The sequence below is a fragment of the Monodelphis domestica genome, chromosome 2 (assembly GCF_027887165.1).
Source record: "Monodelphis domestica isolate mMonDom1 chromosome 2, mMonDom1.pri, whole genome shotgun sequence".
In the NCBI taxonomy this organism is placed as follows: Eukaryota; Metazoa; Chordata; class Mammalia; order Didelphimorphia; family Didelphidae; genus Monodelphis; species Monodelphis domestica.
Genome location: NC_077228.1, coordinates 406,240,317 through 406,252,929, shown reverse-complemented (window position 1 = coordinate 406,252,929; position 12,613 = coordinate 406,240,317). Strand labels below are relative to the sequence as shown.

The 12,613-nt window shown below is 37.7% G+C and overlaps 1 protein-coding gene across 2 annotated transcripts in view; it reads left to right on the top strand.

The window, feature by feature from the left end:
* Nucleotides 1–2,401: 2,401 nt before the first annotated feature.
* MOXD1 (monooxygenase DBH like 1) overlaps nt 2,402–12,613 on the top strand; it is a 130,513-nt gene continuing 120,301 nt past the window's right edge. The window contains exons 1-2 of one of the 2 annotated variants that reach the window (XM_056818797.1): nt 2,402–2,545; nt 2,988–3,279. In XM_056818797.1, the coding sequence (XP_056674775.1) occupies nt 3,016–3,279 (264 nt within the window). In that variant the 5' untranslated portion in view covers nt 2,402–2,545; nt 2,988–3,015. Of the gene's footprint in view, nt 2,546–2,718; nt 2,846–2,987; nt 3,280–12,613 lie in introns of those variants that run through there. The other variant, XM_056818796.1, reaches the window with a different exon arrangement.

Sequence of the window (12,613 nt, the reverse complement as noted above, 5' to 3'; positions counted from 1 at the left end):
GAACAATATAAGGTGTTTATTTAATAAAAGAATTTACATTAATGGAACTATCAAATGAAAAAATTTTGTGACTTTCTTATGCATTTATACATATATAGACTTTGGTGAAAACTAGGTAGGGGTTCAGTCATGTTATGGTCCCTAGATCTCATTCTAATCAGATGAGGGGGAGCTTTTTAAAAGATTGAGGCACTGAGAGTTTTGAAAGAAAAAAAAATACAAATTGGAGTTTGTTTAAAGCATGCCAATAAGCAGGGATAGAAGAAAACAGGCTAGAGCAACAGGTTATGCATCACAAAGAAGGCATAAAGTTTGATGAAGCATAAGCCCTATGGCATACTGGTATCTAATGGGGTGTTCACATATAGAATGAACAATTCCTATTTGCTCTAGAGGGTAAGTAGAAATTAGTGTGTGTGTGTGTGTGTGTGTGTGTGTGTGTGTGTGTGTTTACTTCAAAAATGAGTATTATGGTCAAAACAACAAACATGAATGGCTTGATGATGTGACTATAATAAGACAAAAACCAAAAAATAATGGATTTGGGCCCCAAAAAACCTTTACAAAGTCCAGATTGTAATATTCTAAAATCTATATAGTTTAACTATTTAGTTCAATTAATTAAACATTTAAATGTGTCAAGATCTGCTAGGTAAATTACTCCTTGGTCAATGAACTGGGATGAGAAAAATGATTCTGGGATTACAGGAGGGTTAAACTGACACACTGACAGATCAGACATGCAGACATCCTCTTGCTGGGCAGTGACAAAGCTTAAAGATTTGGGGTAAATACTTTATAGGGAAAATGTCATAGGCTAAGGGATTACATAAGCCTTTTGCAGGAACAATGGTTAGTAATGATTTACAAAATGGAGACAATGGATTTAAATAACCTACATGGTTCGAATAGAGTTTTCTATAGGATAACAATCACAGGTAACATGTCAATTCAACATGTCAATGCATGACCCAATACTGTATTTTCTCATTCACATCAGTAATTTTCTTGGCAGGATATACAGTATTTGTGAAGGGATTGGATTAAGTTCTCTTGCTGGGGAACAGACTATGTATCTGGGAATTTTTAAGCTATGGTTTGCCAGAGACCTTGCAAACTGGGATGCATTGGGCATTCCAAAGTCTTGCTGGAATGGAACCCCCTAATCTCCTAATCTTCTTATGCTGTTCCCACATAAATAACTGGTATGTGCTATGCAAACAAGGGCAAAATCCTTAAACAAAAAAAAATAGACTACTTTTCCTTTAAGTATCTTAATCCCCTTCCCCCCCAATATAAGATGTACACAGACATATAAACTGAAATCAATGTAAACAGAAGCAGGGGGAATTAATGTTTGGAGGCATGGGTCTTCATAATAAAGATCTCCTGTCAGAGGTGACATTTGAGCTGAGTCTTGAAGGAATTTAAGGTTTCCAAAAGGCAGAGGTGAGAAGAGAGTAGATTGGAAGGTTACAGAGAGAAGACAGCCTTTATAGACAATGAGAGCAGAGATGGCATGAGTTGGGACAACAGCTACTGTTGTAGTTTGGCTGGAACATTGGACACATGAAGAAATATAACATTAGAAAAATATGAATTGTTTAGAAAGGTGTCTGGGAGCCAGACCTATAGTTTACACATTCAAGTAGAATATTGAAGAAATAACATCTTCCAAGGTTGATAAGGATGACAGCTGCTTCTAAAGAGGAGGATCTGGTTTTTTTACCTTTCTTGGTGTTCCAAGTGCTTAGCACCTTTCATTTAATAAATGTTAACAGATTGACTGCCAAGTTCAGGGCCTGAGAGTGGGAACACACACAAAAGACTGACTAGTTACCAAATGTAAGAGTATGAATGATGTTCCATCTAATGTGGGACTCTCTCTGAACCCAAAGACAAAGGTACTCTCTGCCATACAGTGAACTGGATTTTGAATCAGAGGACCTGGTTTTAAATTCTGGTTTTGTCACTCATAGTCTATTCCATTTTAGCTTAATCTAACATCTTTTCAACCTTATGTTCAAAATGAGGGAGTTGCACTAGATGAAACACCCCTTATATACTTAACTGTGGAAATGGAGGAGAAAAAATGAATAGAAAAAAGAAACAAACTTTCAATGCCCTTTTCCCCACACAGTAATGGTTATATTCAGCACAAATTCCACCTTTTATCCACACTTTTCCTCCTTAAACTTAGTCTGACCTCTCATCAAATCACTAGTGCTTCCTCTTTGTGACACTTCTCAAATGAATTCTTTCCTCTTTCCTCCCAAGAGAATAACTCCTACCTCTTGCTCCCCCCTCCTCCCAAAGGCTTTTTCTTTTCCCCTCCCCCATTTCCTCTTTCTGTCCCCCCTCCTTTTAATGTCCATTGTTCTTGCTCTTTCTTCATTTTACTTTCCTTTCTTCCAGGGCCCCACAAAGTCACCTGCCTTTCCAGATTCTAGGATTCTGCTAAACAGCTGAAAGTCCCTAGGGGACCTTAGATTTGGAGCTGACAGGGAATTTGGAGGCCATCTAATTCAACCCGCTCATTTTACAGGTGAGTAAATTGAAACTCCAGAGGTGAAGAGATTTGTCCAAAGTCATAAAATTGTAAAGTGAAGCAAAGCATCTCAATCTGAACCCAGATCCCCAGTTACTAAAGTTAGCACTTTTCCCACTGAGCCACAAGGAAAAGGAAGGTGGCAGGACAGGACTAGACGAGACTAGACGGGATGGGAGCAGACTGGTCGTTGGGTTTGAGGGCGCCTAGGGCGCAGCAGCGGGGCGGGCGGGCTGAGGCAGGCCGGCCCCCTCCTGGGCGCGGCGGGAGGCAGAGTGAAGTAGCAACCATCTGCTGGTGAGGGGAGGTGGGGGCGTGGGGGTGGGTGGGCAGGGGAGGGAGCGGGGACCGAGGGGGGAGGTCCCAGCCAGCCACCCTCCCAAGTGGCTCTTTTTATCCCGCTCCCTTTCTCTTTTCTCTCTCGCATTCGCCATCCCAGCTCAGGTGTCCCAAGTAGAAGGACGACAATGTGCCGCTGGTCCCTGCTGTTTCTGTGGGGGCTGCTCCCTGGCAGCACTCCAGGGGGAACTGGTCGCAGCTACCCCCACCATGCTCTTCTGGATTGGGAGGGCAAATACTGGCTGCATTGGGGGCACGAGGGCAGCACCCTTGCCTTCCGCCTGGAGGTGCAGACCCCTGGCTACGTGGGCTTGGGCTTCTCGCCCACCGGAGGGATGGCTTCAGCGGATATCGTCCTGGGCGGAGTGGAGAACGGCAGTCCCTATCTGCAGGTAAGCGCCCCACTCTCCATGAGACAGAATGATCCCTGCTTTATTGCTTCCCAACTCCATGCCCTATGAGTTTATGAGGGAGTCTGGGCACAAGCAGTGGGCATGAGATGCTGTTTGTGCATTCGTGTGGAAGTTTGAGATCTTCACAGATAGACATTCAGAGCCATCCGTTCAGCCTTTCTCCCGTTAGAATGTTAGCTATTTGAAAATTGGGATTATTTCTTTGTAGTATCCTCAGCACCTGGCATATAGGAGGCACTTAATAACTGCTTATTGAAGGATTGATTGGAACTCAGATCCAGAGTCATCATTCCACACCTTCCGTGCGCCTCATCCCTCCCCCAAACTCCCACTGAACTAAGAGCATCTACTTTGCCAAAAGAGACTCAGTCTCTTCAGGGACCATACTCTGACCCTGCCAGAGAGCGCGAGTACAGGACACAACTGGGGTTCTTAGGGGCTACGTCCAAGGGGAAAACTGAGAATTACTGGAGCCAAAAGACTTCTCTTCTCTAATTCATTCTCCCTGAAGGCTTTCTGACATTCTTTACCCTACACCTGAACTCCCTGCTCTCCAGCTCTTGAGTTTGGGACACTAGAAGCGCTCTGGACTGCAGAATCCCGCGTCGCCTTTCTTCTAGTACCTACTACATTACCCGTGGGAGTTCTCACTCCTTGTCACAAAATAGTTCCTACATGGGAGGCAGACAGATTTTTTCGAAGCATTTCCTGCCTCAGGGTTCATGTTTGTCGGTACCAACATTCATATGGCTCTCACATTTCCCAATGATCGCAGGTGGAAGATCGCATTCTAACTGTGCTTTAGCCACTTGACAGCTGCTGTCTTGCAGATGGTTCATATTTCTCTTTGTGAATAGGGGAAAAAACAAAACAAAACAAAACAACGTGGGTTCATCAGGTGATTAGAATGAACTGAGAAATTATGTCATCTGGAGCCTTTCACACCTTCTTGATCAGCAACATTACAAAGATTACTTTTACATTCCCTAATCACAATATATTTGAAAGTTATTCTTAGTGTCTTAAGATGATTCATTAAAAGTATTAGATACTAATCTGCTGCTGGTCCACAGGACATCACTTCAGAGTATTTTTTGGATGATCTTTAAATAAGATCAGTGAATATAAAACATATAACTTACAATTACCTAATTGATGTTTCCAGAGATCCTTGCCAGTGTGGTCTTCTCAACTCCTTCTATAGCTACTTACCCATTTAGTCTGAGAGAACAGGAGATTTTGATTCCTGAACACTGATTTTGGCAAAAAAACAACACAGTTACTAGCAAAAATTACTAAGCATCTTCCTATTTTTAATTTCCTGCTATTTTAGAGGAAAGTTTAATTTTGTTGTTTTAAAGAATTAATTTATTACCCATGAAACCTAAAATGTATTTACTATGTAAATAAGATGATATCTTGAGAATTTCATACTGTGAAATGTTATTGTTATGTTTCCTCTTGCTGCTTAGACAGTCACTTACTGAATAAAATATTTGACCTTGAAGGCATGCCTCAGCAAGTGGAATGACTTACTCTCTTGTGACATGTAGTAGATAATGTCTTATTTGAATGAAACTTGTTTCATTTTATTTCCATTAGTAATCTATCTTTGAGCTATCCCTATATCTTTCATTGGAAAATCATATCTGAATTTATAAACTAAGATACTTTTTAAAAAGATTAGCTGAGTATTTTCCCCCAAGAGAGAAATATTTTGGAGAGCCCACACTATTTGATAGAAGAAAAACTAAAATTGGAATCTTGTTTCAATATGCATACTGGCCTTAGTATACATATAAAATAATGAATATTATAATCCCATTAAACATGGACTTTATTAAGCTAAAATGCATTTTTTTCATACTGCTGGTATTCAATAAATGGTATGTATAGATGATTTAGCATCTTTGAAATGTGATTGAAAATAGTAATCCAAGTAATCCATTTACATTTTATATGGAAATATACAATTAGAAACCCACAATTTAAAAGTATGTTTTAATTAGGAAGGGAGAGGAAGTTTATTGATACTTCTTTCATTTCTAATATGTTCAGCTCAAATATTAGGCTAAAAAAGACTTTTTTTTTACTATGATGTCACCACATTCCCTTTCATTTCAGAATATACAGAAGGACAATGCAATTACTTTAATCAGGTGCATAAGAAGATGGCAAAGACTCTTTTTAGATGGAAAAGAAACTGAAGAGCATATATAGGAACATACTTCATTTAGGGTAACAAGGAAAATAGAAATCACATGATCTTATTATTCCATGTTGAATTCAGTTTTCAATATATGAAACTGAATATTCTCACCAGAGCCCATTCATTTCCTGATTTGAACTTCTGATTCACTTATTGATTTGAACATGCGTTTTAAGGTACTTGGTGAAGTAGGTTGTGGAATTTGGAATCAGTCAACCCAGGCTCTGCCAAGTATTACTCTGTGATCTAACTTCTGTGGGCCTAAGGCTCCCTGGGTGTAGTAAAACAATGAAATTAGATAGATGAATCTAATGTTCTTTTTAGCTCTACATCTTATTTTAGCAAGTAGCTAACCTTGTAAAATTTTGGGCATGATTCTATTAGTAATTTACTTTTGGTAATAATACTGTACAATTGCTTGACATAAAAAAGTTTCCAAAGAACATTGGAAGAATATTATCAAACTAGTTAAGGAGAAAAACTAGAGTGGAATATAAAACTGAAAATGAACATGAGTATTCAGGGAGTAGAATTCATCAGTAGTTTTTAAGGTTGTCAGAGGCTCAAACTGACATGCCAATTTCCTTCATCATTATGTCTTTAAAATTTTGTCTTCTAGATTGTTTCATATAGTTCTCTTGCTTAGACTTTACCTTAGGGTTTGGAATCCTCCCCTTCACCTTTTCATATTTTGGAACTGTTGTTTTCTATTAAATAGGGTCCCCTCTGGCCACGGACATTAGGCTGTCAGAATAAAAGGGGAAGGTTTTTTTTCCCCTTAGAATTTGCAGCATTATGAAAAAAGTTTGAAAGCTTCATTATATTTTTAATCACTTATATTTACAAATTTGAGCCACTGGAAAAAATAGACAAAGATAGAAGTTGAAGCCAAAGTTTAAGAATAATCTTTCTAGAACCAAGAAAATCAGAAAACATCTTACAGGGAAGTGTTCCAAGCCAGACATTAATAATAACTCATGTTTATACACAGTCTTTGTTATCTTTCACAACCCCTGTAGGGAGGTATCAATTAACTAGCATTAATTAATTGCCTACTATGTGCCAGGAACTGTCCTGGGCACTAAGGATGTAAAGACAAAATTCAAAAATTTAAAAGCCACAAATATTTATTAAGTATTAATTTGTGCCACCTAGAGTGTTAAGCACTAGGGGTTCAAGGACAAAAATTACTCTCTGCCCTCAAGGAATTTACATTCTAGTCAGGAGGGACAAGAGTTTCAAAGGGGTATTTAAAATTGATTTTTAAAAAATACATAGACATATACAAAATATTTATTTAAGAGGCACATGCAGGTGGAAAGGTAGGGAATAAAGAGAGGCAATAAGGATTAAAAAAAGTTTCATATATAAGATCATGTTTGAATAAAGTCTGAGAGGAAACCAGTTATTCAAAAACACAGAAATAAGTAGCATATGTATTTTAGGTATGGGATAAGGGGCAATGAGAATTTATTAAGGAATTTTTATGTGCCTAGAACCATGTTAAAGCAAAAATAGAGTCCCTGCCCTCAAGGAGGTTACATTCTAATAGGGGAGAACAACAGAAAAGATCTTGAAAGGGTTATAGTCAGTAAAGAGTCAATGTTATTTTCACTTCATATATAAGGAAATTGTAGCTTAGAGGTCAAATAAATTGCCCATGGGGGTTACTAATTGGGGTAACTATATAGGGTCTTGAATTTAGCTTTCTTGTATTCAAATTCAAGTCATCCTTCCCTACCCTGGTTTCTGAGGCATGGTTCAAATCCAGATTCTGTTATTAGCTGTGGCCTTGAATAAGTCCAGTGGCTCTTTGAACCTCACTTTTCTCTGAAAAAAGGCATTTCATTAAATGATTTCTAATGTCTCTTTCAGTTGTCAAACTCTTTGGACATCCAGTGACATCCTACTGGGCTGCTGTTCATTAGCCTTCAGTCATTCAGACTGCTAGTACCTAGTCTCTCCCCCCATTCACCATTTGCAGCCACCTGCCTCCCCTCCCCTCGTATTGATAAGCCATTGCTTGTCCATCTACATCCTGGCCTCCCTTTTACTTCTTAGGAATCAGTGGGTGGTCAGCACCACGGTCACCCCTCCTCTGCAGGAAGGGTGTCTGAACTTTGCTTGGCCCATCCCTTTTCAATGGTTGCTAGCCACTCTCCTTGGACAGCATGAGGCCACCCCAGACAGCAGAGGGTGGCATTTGCCTGAGGGTGTGCTAAGTAACTTTGTATTTTGTAGTTTTGCACATTTATAGGGCTGAAAGGGGCAGCACTCAGGTTTGTTCCATCCCTCCTGTGGCTTTATTTATCCTGACTATTTTGTGAAATTATTCTGACCCATCTGATTTTGAATTATTCTCCAGCGTTGTATTTTGGGCCACACAAGATTCGCATTTAGATAAAGAACATAAAATGAGAGTTTAAGTTTAAATAAGTGTGTAAGTTATAGAGTGAAGAATATCTCAATCTAACCTCTTAGATATATTGCCAATTTACCTTTATTACCTACTATATGTCTAGGACTGATTTTTTGCACTTGCTCTCTGAAACCAAGTGCCTTGGGGGCAACCTTTACTTGACTTTTGTACTTGTTCTTTAGATTTTGTGTTCGTGAATGGGCTTAACATGCTTCCATGATAGATTCATGTCCTGTCCTTGTTCCGCACCCTTCAGTGACACAGGGCCATCCCACCCCCACCCAAACCACACAGCAGCTGAAGATCCCCATTGGGAGGCAAGTCATCCAAGCTAATGAATGCCTGTTTTGTGCGAGTTAAGAGAAGAGAGTAGCATTGTGAGCTTCCTCTGTTGCAGTGACACAAAAATGGATTCATCCTCACTGAGGAGGCATAAATCGTTCCTGAATGGGGAATGAAACATATGTTATCATTTGTTACAGCCCGGCTTGTTCGCTGTCACCAAAACCAAAGCATTTCTATTATCAGAAGGAGTCTTGGAGCAGCAGCCTAATTGCTTCTAGGCTGCTCATTGGGAAGTGCTTGGAATGGGATTTTAAATAACAGAAAACAGGGAGCATTCTTTGTGGTTAACTATGTGCTGCTTTTAAGTGCACCCCTGCCAATGGCAACAAAGAAATGTTTGGAAAGCAAATTGAAAGGCCGCAAAACGGGAAGATGAAAAAGTGTGCGCCACATTGACCGAGCTCAGCTGGTGCTTTGTTAAGAGATATTTATAAGTCTTTGAGGAACGCCAAAAAATGTTACAGATGACAAAAGGATCCGTCCAAGCTTCATGGTTTGGTTGTTATTAGTAATAAGTAGACACGCTATAATGTAACACGATGCGCCCTCCAGCAGTATTGTTCTCTCTGGCTCAAAGAATGACTTCAAAGAACCTGACTGAAGAAAGGCAATTTAGGGAACAATGTATCTGAATTGATACAAATAGTGGAAACGTTTTGGAAACCAGCAATTTCTCCAGTGAAAGTTGGAAGGAAGAAATCCAGATGCATTTCAGGGAATGAAGAAGTTGGTTCTTCCCCCCCCCCCCCCATTTGGTACTATGATAGGATACCATTAAATTTTGTTGTTGTGGGAAAGGATTATGGTTTACTATTTGCAGTCATGTCAGACTCCTGACCCCAATTTGTTGTTGTTTGTTGGCTTTTTTTTTTTGCAGAGATACTAGAGTGGTTTGTCATTTCCCTTCTCCAGAATATTTTACAGATGGGGAAACTGAGGCAAACGGGGTTAAATGAGTTGCTCAGAGTTATATAGTTAAAACATATCTGAGGCCACTAAACTCAAGAAGATGAGTCTTCCTGACTCCAGACCCAGGAATCTATCCCCTGTGCCACCTAGCCATTTACAGTCTAACATAGAATCATGGAATATTAAGTCTGGAAGAGACTTTGGAAGGGGCACAAGTGTTAGAAAAGTAGGGATTTAGAGACGGACTAAGTAGCATCTACTATGTACCAGGAACTGTGCTAAGCATTTTACAAATATGATCTCATTTGATCCTCATAACAACCCTGCATGTTATTAGCATCTCCCTTTTATTACTATGACCCAGGAGGTCAACTAGTCCAATCCCCTTATTTTCTATATGAAGAAATTAAAGAATAGAGAGAACAAGTGACTTATTCAAAGTCACTCAGCTAATTAGTGGCAGGCCTAGTTAGAACCAAGTTCTTCTGAATTTCAATATCTGGCCTTTGTGTGTTGTAGTGAGATATGCTATTCATTTTAAGAATCTTAAATCTAGAGAGGAGAAAGATTTATATCTAAAAGGGACCTTAAAGATTATCCAGTCCAAATGGTTCTCATTCTCTTTGGTTTTAGGACTTCTTTGCAAACTTAAAATTAATTAGGACCCCAAAGTACTTTTGTTTGTATGAGTTATCCATATTTACAGTGTTAGAATGAATTCTAGTAATTTAAAAATATTTATTTGTTTGTTTACAATGTTAACAAATCATGTTAACATGAATACAATATGAAAAATCTATATATTTTTAAACAAAATAGTGAGAAGAATGGCATTGTTTTATATGTTTTCTGGAAATCTTTTAATGTCTGGTTTAATAGAAGACATCTGGATTCATATATCTGCTTCTGTATTTAATTTTCCATCATATTATTTTGGATGAATATATTAAGAAAATCTAACCTCATACAGATATGTAGTTGGAAAAGGAAGAAGTATTTTACTAAACAAATAATACATTAATTATTATGAAAATAGTTTTGACCTCACAGACCCTGGAAAAAATTCCAAAGACCCTTAGCTTCACAGACTATACTTTGAAATTTTTTCCAACTCTCTGATTTTACACATGAAGAAACTGATGTCTGGAGATTTGAAGCTATTTCCCAAGGTCAGATAGGTAACAGGAATCCAAAATACAGATCAAATCCAGTGTTCTTTCTACCATAGAATGTTACCATTAGCAGACACAAAAGCTTAAGAATTGTAAATTGCTATACAAATGTGTTATTTCAAATACATTATATATATATATGAATATAAATTAGTTACATTGAATATATAGATGTTATACTGTAATTCATCATCAATGGAATATTTTTTTTTAAAAACCCTTACCTTCCATCTTGGAATCAATACTGTGTATTGGTTCCAAGGCAGAAGAGTGGTAAGGGCTAGTTAGTGTGGGTTAAGTGACTTGCCCAGGGTCACACAGCTAGGAAGTGTCTGAGGTCAAATTTGAATCTAGGACCTCCTGTCTCTAGGCCAATGGAATAATTTTTAAATAAGAACATGTAAAGAAAAGACCAACAAAAGAGATTTTATTCAATGACATTGGATATTATATTTAGGGTTACATATCTGAATATTTTACCAAGGATATGGCTAGCTTTGTATTACTGCAGTATATTTAAATAACAGTTGATTGTTAATATTTTCTAATATTTGGCAGTTAAAATATGATTAAACATTATCCAATTCCACTTTTTCAAAATTAATTTCCTTTTGGGGGGCAATTTGGTCTTTATTATTCTTTTATGAAGATCTTGCAATCTTCTGAAAACTTAGTCGCAATTTTCCAGAGATGCAGATTTTGAAATAATTCTATTTATGGAATTAACACAAGACACACAGGTTTTTAGTGATAATTTGGGACTTTTTTCCACTTCATTTTACAATATCATAAGCTCCAGAAGAGCCAGTCTAGTCTTTTGAAAACTTTGCATCCTCCTATTGCCCAGCACAACGTTTTATAGATTGCAAATGATCAATAAATATTTATAAATGAATAAATGAATGAATTTGGCATATCAGGAACTAGTCCAGTACTAGGCACATAGCTGATTAGCAGGAGAATTAGAGGATTCCAGATCTCCTGACTGCTCTTAAACTATATTTGTGAGTGAATGCTTAAATACAGACACTAAGTTTTTCATAAGCCTTCAAAGATCAAAGTTCAACCCTCTTCTTAAGGACATTTTTGAAAAGTGCCAAAATTTTTTATGAAAATTCTAATATCTTTCCTTATCATTCATCTACAAAAAGAGTAGCATATATATTTTCCTTGTTCTTCCCTTAACATTTGTCAAACATGAATTTTTGGAAAATATTTACCTGTAGACAGGGACTGTCAGAAAACAATAACAAGGACATTGATACAGGCATAGATTTTCAGCATTGATTACAAGTTTTTGAAAGTTGTTTTTGCCAAGTTCACTACTGTATTATTTACTATGAAAAATCAGCTGGCATAAGCTTCAAAGAACTCAATAGATGTTGAGCATAACAAGCTGTCTGCCTATGAGAAATATAATTAAGGCTTTCTCAAATCTATGGGTAAACTACATGTTCTTTCCTTTCTCTTTCTATGATAGCATTTATATGTTTAGTAAACTACAAAAGTATCTAACTTTGATCTAGCTTGCCAATGACTTTTATAAAGATTTTTTTTATTAGTAGCTATTTTTTTTCTCTTGGCTTATCTCACTTTCTCATCTATGATGGCAATAGGTATATAGGATTATAAGATTTATAGCTGGAAAGGATGGAAGACATCATCTAATCTGTTTCTTATTTTACAGATGAGCAATTAGTCTCAGAGAGGTTGTACTCACCCATGGTCATGTAGAAAGTAAATAGCAGAGCTGGTGTGTAAGAAGCCCTTACATATTCACTAGCAATCATGCTGCTCTCAGTCATTGTATGCATTCCCCATACTCTGGGCCCACTTGTCTTGTTCTCTTCTCCAACTTCTCTTTTATCCCTATAGTTTTCTGTAGGTATATTCTATATTCCCTGCTTCCGAGGACTCCTTTGTTTTCTCCTATTAGAATGCAGACTCTTTGAGGAAAGTTATTGTCTTGTTTGCTTTTTATTCTCTCTGTCTTTCTCTATTTCTGTCTCTCTCTGTCTCTGTCTCTGTCTCTGTCTCTCTTTCTTTACCTTCCCTACCTACCTGTTTAGACATCTATCTAACCATCCAATTATCTATTTATCTTTATGTCTAACATGATATTGCTGTTCAGTTGTATCCAGCTCTTAGTGATCCTATCTGAGTTTTCTTGGCAGAGATAATGGAGTGGTTTGCAATTTCCTTCTCCAGTTCATTTTAAAGATGAGGAACTAAGACAAACAGGGTTAAATGACTTTCTCA